This window comes from Chelonia mydas, chromosome 7, assembly GCF_015237465.2.
Source record: "Chelonia mydas isolate rCheMyd1 chromosome 7, rCheMyd1.pri.v2, whole genome shotgun sequence".
Classification (NCBI taxonomy): domain Eukaryota; kingdom Metazoa; phylum Chordata; order Testudines; family Cheloniidae; genus Chelonia; species Chelonia mydas.
Window position 1 is genome coordinate 122,205,707 of NC_057853.1, and position 17,341 is coordinate 122,223,047.

The 17,341-nt window shown below is 59.2% G+C and overlaps 1 protein-coding gene across 1 annotated transcript in view; it reads right to left on the reverse strand.

Annotated features, from left to right (window-relative positions):
- Positions 1 to 1,271: 1,271 nt before the first annotated feature.
- Positions 1,272 to 17,341, reverse strand: part of LOC119566876 — a 33,222-nt gene continuing 17,152 nt past the window's right edge. Inside the window, exons 5-6 of the mRNA XM_043551968.1 lie at positions 9,330 to 9,863; positions 1,272 to 4,361 (exon numbers count right to left, since the gene is read on the reverse strand). Of these exons, the coding sequence (XP_043407903.1) occupies positions 3,919 to 4,361; positions 9,330 to 9,863 (977 nt within the window). The 3' untranslated portion in view covers positions 1,272 to 3,918. The remainder of the gene's footprint in view (positions 4,362 to 9,329; positions 9,864 to 17,341) is intronic.

Genomic DNA, 17,341 nt, shown 5'->3' on the forward strand with positions numbered 1-17,341 from the left:
AACAGACGACGCGCGCGCTGGCCGGCCGGGCGCCGCCGGCTGCGCAAAGGGTCCTGGGGGTTGTAGTTTCCCTGAGTGGGAGGGGGATCAGCAGGCCCCGCCCCCAGGCTGAGGACACGCCCCAGGGCGGGGAAGCCGCGGGGGTGGGGGTGCAGCAGCCCCTGCCTGTGGGGGGGAGGGGGCAGGGGTTCCCCAGCTGCCAACGCTGCCTGGGCTGGCACAGGCCAAGGCAGTGGGGACGTGGCAGCCCCTCTGTGTGGCCAGGGGCAGGGGGGTACCTCAGGTCCCCCCCTCGCTGCAGCCCTCAGCACATGGGCAGGCCAGGGCCCCTCCAAAGGGGGTGGGGGTCCTTGTCCCCGTTGCACAGCCAGGGGCCGCACGGGGGAAGGGCTTGCCCACACCCCAGGGCGGAACAGTCCGAGGCAGATCTGAGACACCGCTCGTACCCCCGGCCCCCCGCTCCGTTCTGCTGGGGCCACCCCTGCTGTTACACCTGGTTCCTCCGACGTCAAGGCAGTTAGTCTGGATTTACACGGGTGCAGCAGAGCCCAGCCTGGCCTGACGTCATTCCCCGTTCACTGAGCAACTGACGGGCGAGTCTGGCCGGGGAGGATAACTCCTACCCAAGTCAAACCAGGGGTCGGCAGTAAGAGGAGAAGTCGCTGTGGGACCCATTCTCCCATTAGCCTACGTCAGAGGTTCTCAGACTGTGGTCCGCGAGCTCCATTCAGGAGGTCCGTGGACAGTTCCCTCTGAGGTGCCCGCCTGGGCGGCTGCACACAAGAGAACAAAGGGCCACCCACCTAATTAGTGGAGCCGCACAGGCGTGGCTCCACTAATTAGGTCTGGACCCTGGAGAAGACACACATGTAAGGTGTCCTTGGGGGAATAGCGGGCAGTGGGGTGAGAAGAGGGGGTGGGGGAAATTTTGGACATGCTGGGCTCTGGCAGCCAGAGAAAGAGACGACTTTCCCCAGCTCCAGGGCTGTGGCTGCACTTTACAACAGCTAAGGGTACAAACAACATTTGGAAAGATCATTAAGTGGTCCGCTGAGACCCTCAGCAATTTTCAAGTGGTCCGCGAAAAAAAAGATTTGAGAACCACTGGTGCGTGATGTAGGGGAGGGCAGAGAGGGAGCTGGAACTCACCGAGTGCCTTTAGAATTCCTGCGGCGGTGGCTTGGTTCCCCTGCTGAGGAAACCAGGTCCTTTGCTCCGGGGTCCCCTTAGCTCATGTTGGTTACCTCAATGACTTGAGGGAAGGTGCCCAGCCAGAATCCACTCCCTCCCAACTTGCACAGCTCCTGTGCAGGGGAAAGGGAGGAACGTGCCACAGAGACAACACACATACAAACGTCCACCTAAGCAGGCAGAGGTCTGCATGTGGAGAGACCCTGCTATGCAGTTTTCAGGGGGATAATCTGGCTTGCAACATTTAAGGCCTGATTTTCAGAGGTGCTGAGCACCCACATCACCAGCTGGATTCAGTGATCCATAAAACCTCACCACCTTTACAAACCGGGCTCCTGGAGCCTGACAGAACATGAGCAATAAACAACACTGGAGGTGTAGGAAGAGCAAGTCATGTCAAAAACCTGGGTTGGTTTTTTTTTGACAGAATTGACCATCTTTGGACAAAGAACACAGCAGGTTTCTGGCCTTAATAAAGCACCGGATACGGTGATTCACAAAATCATATTAAACGATAGAATTCCAGCTGTCTTGGATAGGAGCATGGTCACATAGACTAGAAACTGCTTGACAAATAACTAACAATAATAGAGCCATAAAATGACCATGGCATATGGACTGACTTGGAGGTGGGTCTGGTGAGGTGCTTCGTGGTGGGGTGGTAGGTCTTATCTTTTCTTATTTATTAAATGAGCTGAAAAAGGGAGCAGGTCGCGACAAAATCTTCAGATGATGCAAAACTGAGAGAAGCTGCATCCGCCAGGAGGACAGAGAAATTATACAAAAGGTTACGTATGTTAGAAATATTGGCAGGGAATTACAGATGAGATTCAACTTGGATAAATGCAGCTGATGCATCTGGGAAAATAAAACCATCTGGGAAAGAGAAACCTAGGAGTAAGGACCAGATGGATGAGGAAGACAGTGAATGAGGAGAGTGGGCAGAGAATTAAGCAGCAGTTTGCAATGCATTATGCCAGAAAGAAACAAACCTGATTTGGGGCTGCTGAAGCAGAAGCGTGACACGCAACAAGAAGCTGGTATTCTGATGTACAGCCTTCAATACAGACAGACACAACTCTTTTATGAGGCCAGATCCTGATAAGATCTTGCCTTTTTTCTCAGTCCTCACTCAGGGAAACCCCCATTGAAGTCTAACTTCTGACCCGAGTCAGCTAAAATAGTAAGCAAAAAAAAAAAAAAAAAAAAAATTCACAGTGGATATGACCTTGTATTCTGTCTTGTGGATATGACCTTGTATTCTGTGCCCATGGGATTTGCCACAGAATCCATCCCTGCCACAGAACTGTGTTCCTCAATCTCAGCCTGCATTTCCAACAATGATGCTTCAAGGTCTCTTCTGGTTGTACAGGTAACCTTGAAAACATGGGCCAGGTGAAGTGAAGCAGTGTTTTGGTCAAGAAGCAGCAGGCAGCCTGAAAGACTGGCTCCGAGAAAGGTGGGCTGCTCCATCATCACATGGGGTGTTAATGCCAAAGAGTATTTAAATGTCAATATGTTTAACTATTTCACTGCCGCTCTTTTAGCTAATGTGCAGTCTCACCATCTCCAGCTGCCTCCTTACTACCCTCATGCCAAAAGCCCCAGTGTTTGTGTGTCTCTCTCAAATGCACATGCAGCTCCCTTGGCCACTCCAATGAGTTACTTATTTTCACTACCAACATCTAAAGTGTGGGACAGCATCAGATAAATGGAATGTAATATCAGAATAACTCAGAGGACACTGCTGATTGGATTGTGCACTTTCAGATTTAATTTAAAAACTCTCTTTTTAATTAAAATTAAGCTCCTGCCAAATTTCCCAACTGCTGCCTCACAGCCATGCAGAATCCAGGGACCATGCCAGAGACTCCAGGCCCAGCTTGCCATTGTATACCCAGGGTTTTGGCTTTGGGATCCATTCTCTCCTTCATAGAAATACCAGCTCCAGGCTCCAGTGGGAGTTGTGTCTGAGTAAGGACCGGGAGATAGCACCATAAGGAGCTCAGGGTTTGCTCTGGGATTCTGTGGTATTTTGGGGAGTTGACTCCATGTCCCAAAGGATTTTGGGATTCGTATCAGTATCTTGCATCCATTCTTGGAACAAAGGAAACCTGATCAAACTGAGGTTGGGGGAAACCCTAACTGGAGAAGGAGGGAGCCATTGCCCTCCACCTGTTCCTATCTCCTGTTGCAATAGCCCTCCAAAATATTAGCCTGCCCAGCACGAAGAGAATACACAACTAGATTTCAAGCAGGTACAAAGCCTACACTAAGAACAGGAGGACTTGTGGCACCTTAGAGACTAACCAATTTATTTGAGCATAAGCTTTCATGAAAGCTTATGCTCAAATAAATTGGTTAGTCTCTAAGGTGCCACAAGTCCTCCTGTTCTTTTTGCAGATACAGACTAACACGGCTGCTACTCTAAAGCCTACACTGTGTCACACAGACTGAGCCATGCACCACAATAGTGACCGAAACGCCTCACAACAGCAAACACGCCACAAACAACTCAGCAACAGACTTCCACACAAGAGCAACAACGGAACAGCGGAACTGCTAGCTAGTCAGCTGTTACACCAGCTGCAATCCCTGCTGCAGTAAGCCTCCACTTGGTCCCCTAGCACCCGGGAGGAGGGGAAAGTGTGCAAGCACGAATGCATGTGCACCAGGGTATCTCTCACACAATTGTGCCAGGACATTGTGAATAATGCATGGCTTTCTCTATTGTGCACAGGCTGGGTTTGCACTGGGCGAGGCTCTTGGGCCCGCTCTCTTCCCACAGGAAAGGAGCTGTGGCTCACTGGGCTGAGAATCTCTGGAGGATTTGCTTTGCTCCCCTTTCATGGAATTTAAGGTCCACAAAGATCTTCCAGTCCTGGGCACTTGCCCTCCCGACCTGACACAGGAGCCTTGCAGTTTCTTACTGATCCAGGGCAGGAGTGGGGGGAGGCTCTCGTGGCAGGCGTTGCGGAAGGAGGCTGAGGAGATGCAGAAGAGGAGGGGGTCCAGGGCACTGTTGAGGTACCAGAGAGGCAGTGAGAGGTAGGTCTTCAGCCAGGTGTAGAGCACCAGGACGCTGGTGCTCCAGCTGTGAATGTAAATGTGCATCAGGGATGACGCCGTGTCGGGGAAGTTGCAAAAGAAAAACGCAGCCACCACAGCACCTGCATGGAAGAGAGGAGAGAGATTAATGCCCAGCCGCATAGCACAGGGCTCCTTGCATAATGGGATTATGCAACCATGGAAATGACCATATCATTGTCCCTCTTTTAGAACCTGATGCACAGTTGCACCCCCAAACTCAGATTTCATTACAAAAATGTCTCTCTCTGCCCTTTTGGTTTCAAAGAAAACTTTCAAAACGTGACCCAACTGTGACCAACACAGTGACACCTGCCTGAGTCTGCAAAGAGCCTGAAACCACAGCTCTGGAAGAGAAAAATTACACCTTGTTTATCACGATAAACTTCAAAATCACATTTCCACTTGAATATTTTTAACCTGCTCTTGTCGCAATTAACACCTCAGCTCGCTATAACAGAGAGGTCAGAAAGACGGTTTAATTTCTCTGTTTTTTCAGTATTTCTTTTGTACATGTGACAATGCTTTCTGTATAGGTAGTGTCACTATGTCATGTAGAAACAGGGAAGAGAAAAACATTTTAGAAGTAAGAAAATGGGATGTAAATCGGCAGAAATCAGCCAAGTGCTAATGGGCAGAGAGATTACTCTTAAAATGTTTTTTATGTTTACTGGATTTCATCTTGAGGGGTTCCTTGAGATTTTAACCCTCCACACTCAACCATCTCACTGCTGATCGTTAGAAGAATGTAAAGTAAATAAAATAAAAACTAAACAATAATAATCTTGCTTCTGTCCTTGCTTTTAAACAAGCTAAATAAGCAAGCAAGAGAATGTAAGGGAAAGCACAAGGCTGCACCTTTCAGTAACAAGAGAAGATAAGGGGCTAATCGAGCAGCAGGAAGGTGTTAAGAGAAGATGCAAAGTCTGCAAAAAAGTGACCATGGACACAAGTAACCCCGCTCCTTACCTCTCTCACCAGATACAAAAGAGGTGTTCCATCACCCCCAGGCCCCCAGACCGGAACAGGACCATACACTGGAAGGGTGGTACCAGGGGAGGGACACTACAAGTATAATTCAGTTTGCCAAGAAGAGGGAGGGGGAAGAGGGAGCTCCGTCGGCGTGGGGTGCTAGGGGTCAGGAGAAGGAGGGGGTTCCAGCGACTAGAACAGCAGCTGGGGGAGCGGAAGAGGAAAACTCTATCAGCGTATAGCGATAGCCCGACTGTGTGAAGGGCTTTGAAACATGCTTGTTTGGCCCCAATAAACCCATCCCGTTGCCTGCTGACTGGACTCTGGACTGTTATGTTAAGTAAGGGTGGCAATACCAGACCAGCTCTCAGAGTAGCAGCCTTGTTAGTCTGTATTCGCAAAAAACAAAAGGAGGACTTGTAGCACCTTAGAGACTAACCAATTTATTTGAGCATCAGCTTTCGTGAGCTGCAGCTCATTGCAACCGATGTGGCCACTGAATGCATCGGATGAAGTGAGCTGTAGCTCACGAAAGCTTATGCTCAAATAAATTGGTTAGTCTCTAAGGTGCCACTCGTCCTCCTTTTCTTTTTGTGAATACAGACCAGTCCACCCTTACTTCTGGGCTCCTGCTGGCGGGGCTCTGCCTTCAGAGCCGGGCTCCCGGCCAGCAGCAGCCGCCACTCTCCAGCTGCCCAGCTCTGAAAGCAGCACCAGCGCCAGCAGCAGGGCAGAAGTAAGGGTGGTAGAACCGCAACCCCCCCTACAATAACCTTGCAACCCCCCCCCCCCCAACTCCTTTTTGGGTCAGGACCCCTACAATTACAACACTGTGAAATTTCAGATGTAAATAGCTGAAATCATGAAATTTATGGTTTTTTGAATCCTATGCCAAAATGGACCATGAATTTGGTAGGGCCCTAGATATAGTGTACTTAGACTTTCAGAAAACCTTTGGCAAGGTCCCTGACCAAAGGCTCCGAAGCAAATTAAGGAGTCATGGGCTAAGAGGGAAGGTACCGCCCAAGAATCAGTGACCGGTTAAAAGACAGGAAACAAAGGGTAGGAATAAATGGTCAGTTTTCACAATGGAAAAATGGGGGGGAAAGAGTCCCCAGGGATCTGTACAGGGACTAGTGCTGTTCCACCTATTCATAAAAGATCTGGAAAAGGGGGTGAACAGTGAGGTGACAAAATTTGCAGATGATACAAAATTACTCATATAGTTAAATTCTAAACTGACTGTGAAGAGTTACAAAGGGATCTCATAAACCTGGGTGACTGGGCCACAAAATAGCAGATGAAATTCAGTGTTGATAAATGCAAAGTAATGCACATTGGAAAACATTATCCCAACTGTACATACTCAATGATGGGGTCTAAATTAGCTGTTCCCACTCAAGAAAGATCTTGGAGTTGCCATGGATAAGTCTCTGAAAACATCCACTCAATGTGCAGTGGCTGTCAAACAACCTAACCGAATGTTAGGAACCTTTCGGAAAGGGATAGATAATAACAAAGAAAATATCATCATGCCTCTCTATAAATCTATGGCACGCCCACACCGTGAAGGCAGTTCTGGTGGCTCTATCTCTAAAAAGATACATTAGAACTGGGAAAAGTACAGAGAAGGGGAACAAACATGATCAGGGTATGGAACAGCTTCCGTACAAGAAAAGATTAAAAAGACTGGCAGTGTTCACCATGACTGGTGTGGAGGAAGTGAGCAGGGAAGTGTTATTTACCCCTTCACATAACACACGAGTCAGAGATCACCCAATGAAATTAACAGCTAGCAGGTTTAAAGAAAACACACGCAAAGAAGTATTTGCAAAGCATATATATATATATATATACAAAGCACAGTCAGCCTGGGGAACTCATTGCAAGGGGATACTGTGAAGGCCAAAAGTAGAACTAGGTTAAAAAATAACTAGATCAGTTCCTGGAGGACAGGTTCATCAATGGCTATTAGAAAGATGGCCAGGGACACAACCCCAAGACTCTGTTTGCCAGAAGCTGGGAGTGGACGACAGGGGATGGATCACTCGATAATTGGCCTGTTCTGTTCATTTCCTCGGACGCGTCCGGCACCGACCACTGTGAAACAGGACACTGGGCTCAATGGACCATTGCCCTGACCCAGTCTGGCCGTTCTTATGTTCTGATACGGGCTCAGGGGCCAGGAGCTGCAGTCAATGTTTCCTGGGATGGGGAATGAGGAATTCAGCCTTCCTCCTCCACATTTAACGTCACCTCTTGCCCTGCCCAGCTGAGGGCGGGATGGGGAGATGCAGCCCCTCCCAGCACTGCGATCCTCAGCTGCCTCCTATGCGCCAACCCCCCAGATCAACTCCCACAACTTCCCTCGGTGCCAAATGCCCCAGCAGCCGTGCCCAGCTACCCCAGATCTCCGCCTGCCCCTCCCAGTTGCTCACCACCACACAGAAGCCTGCAGCACAATGAAAATCCTGGGGCAGCGTACAAGGAATGATTGATTAACCAGCTGTACGGATTGCACTGGACTGGGCAGTAGGGGGCAGTAAGGGAGAGAGGGCTGGGGGAGCAGAGCCACTGAATTCTGGTGCCTGCCAAGCGATTCCAGGGTCCCTATCGAATAATTTAGGTCCAACATGCTGAACGAGCCACAGGGCCTTGGTTATGGATGGGGCCGGGCCAGGCCATGAGGGAAGTAGACAGGGTTGGGACTGGACCCTGCGGTTTGGCTCAGCTCCGGCCCCCAGGAGGGATGAGCCCACCGACAAGGGAGATTTGCAAAGAGAGTGTTCACTGTGCTCGGCACAGAGGCTGCCGCGGGGACCGACTCCATTCGTGGCTGCAGGAATTCTTTCCTGCAAAGGGAGCGTGAGGGAATTGGCAATCCCCACTAGTGGCCAGGATCCTGCCCGGCCAGGGCGCTGAGCGAGCCAGCCACCTGCGGAGCAGAACCCGGGAACGGAACGCGCGGCTGGAAGGAGGCAGAGGCGTCTGCTCAGCCTTCTGGAGGCGTCTGACTCAGAGTGGAGACAGGACGGTCTCTTTGTTCCGGAGGCGCTGGTCACCGTGCCATAGCACAGGTTACACTGGGCTTTGCGTGTGGACTGTGAGCTCCTGGGGCAGGGGGCACGTCTCCCTGTGTGTCTGTACCACACAGAGCCAGGCCGGCGCTCTTCATGCCACAACACTGAGAACAGCAGTGTCAGGACTGCACTTCCTGCGGGGCAGATGGGACCGGTGCATCAGCGGCTGACGCTGTCGGGATGACTCTGCTAGGAGCATGTATTGGCTTGACGTTCTCTCCCTGCACGGGGGCTGGTTAACTCCTAGGTGCACCCTGGATATTGGATGTGGCAGTCGGATTTATGCAGCTTTTCACTCCTCCAGTTCGTTAATACAAATTATTTATTTTACTGATTAAAACGAGTCTCAAAATATGGTTTAGATTTTCAAAGGGGCTGGAGGAGGGGCAGGATACCCTCCCAGGCCCCCCACATTGCCCCAGGCCCACTGGACCATCCCAGCCTCACTGGACTGCCCCAGCCGCGCTGAACCGCTCCAGGTGCACCAGACCACCGCAGGCCCAGGCCCACCGGACCGCCCCAGGTGCAGTGCGTGGGGCAGTACACGATGTGATAAAACAAGCAGGATGTGATGCTGCTCTGTGGACGTGGGTGTGATAATACATTGATCTAGCCCCGGGTCTGCCACTGACTCGTGTGACTTGGACAAGTCACTTAGGCCCAGATATTCTGAAAGTGGCCTCTGAGTTTGGGGCTCGGTCTGAGCCAGCTGGGGCCCGACTTTCAGAGGTGCCGAGCATGCATCCTGACCGGGGGCTCCGGGTATGCGGCAGCTCTAAGAATCAGGCCCCAGGTGTTCAGAGGTGGCCTCTTAGAACTTGTCACTGGGGATGAGAGGCCACGTCTGGAAGCGTGGGGTCTTTCCGCGCCCGCCCCCCCCCCGGCCTCCCCACCTGTGAAATGGGCTGAAGACATGCCCTGCCCCAGGGAAGTGCTGCAGGGCCCTGGGCCAGAAGGCGCCGGGGAAACACTGAGCACCGTTCAGAGGCTGTCACTCACCCATGAGGTGCTGGGCCTTCTTCTCCGACGGAGGCAGGCTCCCGGGGGGCTGGCGGACCTGCCCGGAGAAGCCCCCTGAGCAGGGGTGGGTCAGGCCCATCTCCTCCCGCTGCCAGCGGGTCCGGCTGAGGTGGCGGAAGATGAGGAGGTGGAAGGTGACGATGGCGGCCAGGAGGAGCAGGAAGCAGAGGACACTGCACGCTTCGATGATGCTCTTGTAGATGACGTACGGCTCGGGCTCCAGCATCTCGCAGACGGTGGAGAGGAAGACACTCTTCTCCCGGCGGGTGGAGGTGTAGTCCAGGATGCAGGCTGACGCCTTCCCGTAGACCACGGTGAGGGGCGCCGAGCTCAGGAGGGCCAGCAGCCAAATGAGGGCCCACAGGTAGGCGACGATGTCCAGCTGGTGGTGGCGCCGATCAGGAGGTGCTGGGGGTCTGGCTGGGTCGCGTGGGCCCCCGCGGTGCTGTTCCCGGCCAAGTGGTTCGGAGCGGTCAGGTACCCCAGGCAGTCGCTGGCCCCAGCACCCAGGGGCTCAGAGCCGTTGGTGCTGGAGCTGGGGGCCATCCAGGCAGCCGGGGGGCCCTGGGGAGCCGGGGGGCCTCACCAAGGAGCTGGGTTCACTCTCCAGGGCCAAGAGAACTGCAGACGCAGCTTCAGAATCCGACCCCCCTCAGCCGAGCGCTGTGTCCTGCCTCCGCGACGGGGGAGAGCAGGGAATGCTGGGAAGGCGCGGGAGCATCGGTGAGGGCCCCGGGGTGGACTCGGGGCAGGTTTCTCCTGGTTCAGCCGGACTCCTAGGCTCTGCAGCCGCCGGCCCCTCGAGGGAAAGCAATGAGCTGTCATGGTTTGTCTCCCTCCCTGCAGAGGGGCCCCGAGGGGCCGGGGGGGGGGGGACGGTTCGGTGGCTTCACCCTGCCCACCACCCTGAACACCAGGCCCCTTCCCAGCCCTCCCAGACGCTGGCCGCTCCCCCTCTCCCGCCGGAGGGGCTGCTGGGGGAGGCAGTGGCAGGGTTGGGGAGAGGACCCAGGAGTCCTTGGCCCCAGCCCTGCCCACTAGCCCACGCTGCCCCAACGTCAGGGGCTGGGGAGGGCGGCAGGCCGTAGTGTGCCATCCACTCAGCTGCCTGGGTGCCGCTGTGCCCCCACGGCGGCAGACCCCTGGCCCCGCAGAAGGCGGCTGGAGCAGGATCCCAGCCTAGATCAGCGCTAGAGCCAGGCAGCCGGGATACAGGGAGCTGGGAACAAAGCGGGGGAGGGAGGCTGCTGGGCTGCACCCCCTGGCCCCTCACCATGGCCGGGGGAGGAGCACTGGTGGGGGGGGCAGGTCTGAGAGCCCAGCTCCCGTCGGTGGGCCCAGCCCCAGGTCCCAGCGCACTGCACGGCCCCGCAGCGAGCAGGCTCCCCCGGGCAGCTCCCCCAGCAGGGAGCGCTCTCCCTGGGTCCTGGCCCTCAGCCCCACAGTGCCATCCGCACCACGTCCTCGCCGGGGGCTGGAAGTGTCCGGGAAACATAGCGACCCCCACCCCACACCCCTGGGCTGCAGCTGCTGCCAGGGCGAGGCTGTTCAGGGCGAGGGGCAGAGGCCTGCCCGCCCGCGCTGACCTGGCAGGGCCTGGCCGCACCAGAGCCAGGTGTGTTCTTGGCACGGGGCAGCGGACGCGGCATGTGGGTTTGTGACGCGGGTTAGCGGCAGGCTTGCGCCCCTAAGGCTGCAGGCCGCGTTGCTGGGTCCGCACTGCTCGCGGGCCAGAGCACAGCTGGGTTCGCAGAGCTGCCCTGCCCCGAGCTGGTGGAGGTGGGGCTGAGCTCCCCAGGGGCCGCCCGAGGAGCCGGCTCTGCCCCTTTCCTGGTACAGGGAGGGCACAGGCCACCGCTCCTGGGTCTCCCCAGGTTGTCCCTCGACACATCCTGGGTGGGGGAACCAGGATACTCAGGGCTCCCTGCACGACCAAGGGGGGACCTGGCAGCACCTCCCCGGGCTAGCGGGGAGAACGACTTTCTAGGAAGCTGCTCCACAAGGAGCTGCCCTGAGCAGAGGGCCCTTCCCCCTGGGGCAGATGGAGGGGCTGCTGGGGCACACCCGGCCCCCTCCCCTCCTCCACCCCCCCTACTGCCAGCCTTCACCCCACACACACCACAGCCTCCCCTGCGTGCTTCTGGGGCAAACCCCTCCCCTTCCCTCCTCCACCCCCCTACTGCCAGCCTTCCCCCCACACACACCACAGCCCCCCCCCCGTGTGCTTCTGGGGCACACCCGGCCCCCTCCCCTCCTCCATCCCCCCCTACTGCCAGCCTTCACCCCACACACACACCACAGCCCCCCCCCCGTGCTTCTGGGGCAAACCCCTCCCCTTCCCTCCTCCACCCCCCTACTGCCAGCCTTCCCCCCACACACACCACAGCCCCCCCCCGTGTGCTTCTGGGGCACACCCCCTCCCCTCCCCTCCTCCATCCCCCCCCTGCTGCCAGCCTTCACCCCACACACACACCACAGCCCCCCCCCCGTGCTTCTGGGGCAAACCCCTCCCCTTCCCTCCTCCACCCCCCTACTGCCAACCTTCCCCCCCCCCACACCACAGCCCCCCCCCCCCGTGTGCTTCTGGGGCACACCCGGCCCCCTCCCCTCCTCCATCCCCCCCTACTGCCAGCCTTCACCCCACACACACACCACAGCCCCCCCCCCCCCGTGCTTCTGGGGCAAACCCCTCCCCTTCCCTCCTCCATCCCCCCCTACTGCCAGCCTTCACCCCCACACACACACCACAGCCCCCCCCCCCGGGCTTCTGGGGCACACCCCCTCCCCTTCCCTCCTCCACCCCCCCCTACTGCCAGCCTTCACCCCCCACACACACACCACAGCCCCCCCTGCGTGCTTCTGGGGCACAACCGCTCCCCTTCCCTCCTCCACCCCCACCACTGCCAGCCTTCACCCCCCACACACACCACAGCCCCCCCCCCGCGTGCTTCTGGGGCACACCTCTCCCCTTCCCTCCTCCACCCCCCCCATTGCCAGTGTTCACCCCGCACCTCCCCCATCCCCCCGTGCTGTGGGGCGCCCCCCGCGCTTCCCCCGACTTCTAGCGCCGGGGACCTCTCGCGTGCACCCCCCGCCCGTCTATCCGCCCCCCGTCTGTCCGCCCCCCCGTCTGTCCAGCACCCCCGCCCGTCTGTCCGCCCCCCCCGTCTGTCCGTCACCCCCGCCCGTCTGTCCGCCCCCCCCCGTCTGTCTGGCACCCCCTCCCGTCTATCCGCCCCCCGTCTGTCCGCCCCCCCCGTCTGTCCAGCAGCCCCGCCCGTCTATCCGCCCCCCCCCGTCTGTCCGGCACCCCCGCCCGTCTATCCGCCCCCCCCCCCGTCTGTCCGGCACCCCCCGCCCGTCTGTCCGCCCCCCCGTCTGTCTGGCACCCCCGCCCGTCTGTCCGCCCCCCCCGTCTGTCCGGCACCCCCGCCCGTCTATCCGCCCCCCGTCTGTCCGCCCCCCCCCGTCTGTCCAGCACCCCCGCCCGTCTATCCGCCCCCCCCCATCTGTCCGGCACCCCCCGCCTGTCTATCCGCCCCCCCCGTCTGTCCGCCCCCCCCCGTCTGTCCGGCACCCCCACTCCGGGGCGCCGGGTCCCCCACTCACCTGTGCGGAGCCTCGCGGCGCTGCCGGGAGCCGGGCTGGGGGCTGCGGCGCTGCCAGGCGGCGGGGCGGGGGGCGGCTCCTGCCCAGGGACCTGCCCCCCGCCTGCCCCCCACCCAGCCGGCCCGGGGCCGCCGCTCGCTGGCCGCCCCCCGCTCCGCCAGGCACCGTCCGCCGGGCTCCCAGGGCGCAGCCCGATCCCCCCAGCCCGGCTCCGCGCTCGGGGCGCAGCGACCTGGGGCCCGGGAGTCGGGACAAACAGGCCGAGCCTAGGGATGCTGGGGGCAGCCCAGAGCAGCGGGGGGGCAGGACCCCGGCCAGCGCCCCGACCCCTGGGCATGGGACACCCAGCCAGCGCCCGGACCCCCCCGGGCATGGGACCCCGGCCAGCGCCCAGCCCTCCCTGGGCATGGGACCACGGCCAGTGCCCGATCCCCCTGGGCATGGGACCCCGGCCAGTGCCCAACCCCCCCGGGCATGGGACCCTGGCCAGTGCCCGGCCCCCCCTGGGCATGGGACCATGGCCAGTGCCCGATCCCCCTGGGCATGGGACACCCAGCCAGCGCCCGGCCCCCCCCGGGCATGGGACACCCAGCCAGTGCCCGACCCCCCCGGGCATGGGACCCCAGCCAGCGCCCGGCCCCCCCGGGCATGGAACCCCGGTCAGTGCCCGACCCCCCTGGGCATGGGACCCCGGTCAGTGCCCGACCCCCCTGGGCATGAGACCCCAGCCAGTGCCCGGCCCCCCCTGGGCATGGAACCACAGCCAGTGCCCGATCCACCTGGGCATGGGACCCCGGCCAGTGCCCGGCCCCCCCTGGGCATGGGACCACGGCCAGTGCCCGATCCCCCTGGGCATGGGACCCCAGCCAGCGCCCGGCCCCCCCGGGCATGGAACCCCGGTCAGTGCCCGACCCCCCTGGGCATGGGACCCCCGGCCAGCGCTCAGACCCCCCTGGGCATGGGACACCCAGCCAGCGCCCCGACCCCCTGGGCATGAGACCCCCAGCCAGCTCCCGGACTCCCCCGGGCATGGAACCCCGGTCAGTGCCCGACCCCCCTGGGCATGGGACCCCAGCCAGCGCCCGGCCCCCCCTGGGCATGGGACCCCCGGCCAGTGCTCAGACCCCCCTGGGCATGGGACCCCAGCCAGCGCCCGGACCCCCCTGGGCATGGGACCCCAGCCAGTGCCCCGACCGCCCTGGGCATCGGACCCCAGCCAGCGCCCAGACCCCCCTGGGAATGGGACCCCCCCAGCCAGAGCTCCGACCCCCCTGGGCATTGGACCCCGCCAGTGTCCAGACCCCCCTGGGCATCGGACCCCCAGCCCATGCCTGACCCCCCTGGGCATGGGACCCCAGCCAGCGCCCAGACCCCCCTGGGCATGGGACCCCCCCAGCCAGAGCCCCAACCCCCCTGGGCATCGGACCCCAGCCAGTGTCCAGACCCCCCTGGGCATGGGACCCCAACCAGCGCCTGGCCCCCCCCCAGGCATGAGACCCCCCCAGCCAGCGCCCGGCCCCCCCCCGGGCATGGGACCCCAGCCAGCGTCCGGCCCCTCCGGGCATGAGACCCCTAGCCAGCACCCGGCCCCCCCAGGCATGGGACTCCCGCCAGCGCCTGGCCCACCCTGGGCATGGGACCCCAGCCAGCGCCTGGCCCCCCCTGGGCATGGGACCCCAGCCAGCGCCCCGACCCCCCTGGGCATGGGACACCCAGCCAGTGCCCGACCCCCCGGGCATGGGACCCCAGCCAGCGCCCACCAGGTGCGTGACCCCAGCCAGCACCCCGACCCCCCCGGTAATGTAGCACAATAACAGCCCCTGCCCTCTCCCCTGCACTGGCAGCCACAACGGTCCCAGCTGGCAGCAGCGCCCTGCAGCAACAGAGGGGCAGAAACGCACCTGGGAGCACCGAGGGGCAGCGGGCGGCAGAAGGAGCTAGGCCCCCCCCCCACCTGGGCTGGCGTGGTGTGACGAAGTGGGGCTGTTCTTAATGTTTCCTCTGAATAGTGTGGGGGTGCCTCAGTTTCCCCTAGGCAGTTCTTAAGTATCTAGGGGGTGGGGTAAGGGTGTATGATCATTGCAGAGCCCTAGAGGGCAGGTGTGTGCAGGGGTCTGGACACAGACAATGGCCGACACCCTGTTTCCTGGACACTGATGGCCTGGGCCCTTCCCCCCTGCAAGGTGAGAGCTAAAGGGTTGGAGAACAAAGGAATCAGGTGACCTCCTGGCCTGGGAAAGGGACAAAGCCCAGAGGAGGAGGGGCTGGAGGGAGTTTCAGTTGGGGGCTGGCTGGGACATGGAGTGAAGGGCAGACGTGGTTGTCTGACTCACTGCCCCCCAAAATGGACCCAGCTGAGGGGTCCTGTTCTCTGCACCTACAACCTCTGTGTTAGACCATGTCCCTGTCGTCTAATAAACCTCTGATTTACTGGCTGGCTGAGAGTCCCGTCTGACTGCGGAGTTGGGGGCAGGACCCTCTGGCTTCCCCAGGACCCCACCTGGGCAGACTCGCTGTGGGAAGCGCACGGAGGGGCAGAGGAGGCTGAATGCTCCGAGGTCAGACCCAGGAAGGTGGAAGCCGGGTGAGCTGTGTGTCCTGCAGACAGGCTGCTCACAGGAAGGCGAATGCCCCAGAGTCCTGCCTGGCTTTGTAGGGAGCAGTTCCAGAGCATCGCCCGGGGACTCCGTGACACGTGGTTGCTTAGCCAAGGGAAGCTGCATTCACATGAGGGACCCTTGCATTTGGCTGCGCTCCCCCTGGTCAGACCAGCTACGGAGCAAGCCCTGTTTCAGTGCTAGGTGCAATGGGCCAGATCCCCATGGGTGTAAATCTGCATTGTTCCACTGGAGTTAATGGGCCAAGATGCCCACTGAATCATAGAATATCAGGGCTGGAAGGGACCTCAGGAGGTCATCTAGTCCCACCCCTGCTCAAAGCAGGACCAATCCCCAACTAAATCATCCCAGCCAGGCCTTTGTCAAGCCTGACCTTAAAAGCCTCAAAGGAAGGAGATTCCACCACCTCCCTAGGTAACGCATTCCAGTGCTTCACCACCCTCCTAGTGAAAGTTTTTCCTAATATCCAACCTAAACCTCCCCCACTGCAACTTGAGACCATTGCTCCTCGTTCTGTCATCTGCTACCACTGAGAACAGTCTAGATCCATCCTCTTTGGAACCCCCTTTCAGGTAGTTGAAAGCAGCTATCAAATCCCCCCTCATTCTTCTCTTCCGCATACTAATCAATCCCAGTTCCCTCAGCCTCTCCCCGTAAATCATGTGCCCCAGCCCCCTGATCATTTTCGTTGCCCTCCGCTGGACTCTCTCCAGTTTGTCCACATCCCTTCTGTAGTGGGGTGTAAATCTGCATTGCTCCGTTAACGTTCATGGGCCCAGATCCCCACTGGTGTAAATCTGCATTGCTCCACTGGGGTCAGTGAGCAGAGGGGGTTCCAGTTGCGCTGTGTTGACTGGCACCCCCTAAACTGCGTGGGTTTAATTTCAATGGACTCTATGGGCCCAAAGAGCCGAAGGTCTTAGCAGGACCCACCTGACCCAGGCACTGTCCAACATGAGACCGTTTTAAAGCCGGTTCAGGGTTTGGTACCCCGGCTGGGGCCCAGGGCAAACCCACCAGCCAGCCACCTACCTTGCAGCCCTTCATTAGAGCTACGGGAAGGAATGGGGGCGGGTTAAAGCCGTAGAACTGTGACACATTAACCAAGGCTTGCCGCTGAGCCTACCCCAGGGACACAACGTTCCCTTTTCGCTGGAGAGAGGCTTTAGCAAGGCCCCCCATGTCACAGGCTCTTAGCTGGTATCGAGGTGGTAATAGCCATCCTTGTGGGGGGAAGAGAAGCAGCAAGTTGAGACGGGCTGGAGCTGGCGTCATTGTTACTGGTGTTAAAGCCCGATCCTGCTTCTTTTCAGACAAACCGAGACGAAGACACACAAAGGGAGCCGGGAGAAAGCGCAGCTTCTGCCTCTGATGTTGACGCTCACTTGCAACCTCACCTCTGGAGAAACATGGGCCCGGCCCGTGGTCTGATCAGCCAGGCTGAGACCTGGCAAACTCCCACCAGCACAGGGAGGTTTTAGGTCCCAGGCTTCCCGCCGTGCTGCAGAAGATGCAGTCGTGGCTGGCTAAGCCCCCCGCTGTGAGAGCGGAAAGAGCAGACAAGAAAGGAGGCTTGGAGACAGGGAGGGGGAGACAAAGTCTCACATCCCCGGTGATGCTCAGAACGTAGCCCAAGAGGGGGAGGAGACGATGCCCTCGGGGTCCCTCTCTCGGACGGGCTCTGAGCAGGACATTCCAGGCTGAGGAGGGCCGGCGGCCCAGGAGATGATGGAGGTAGCAGCTCTGAGGGCGAAGCTCCCTTCA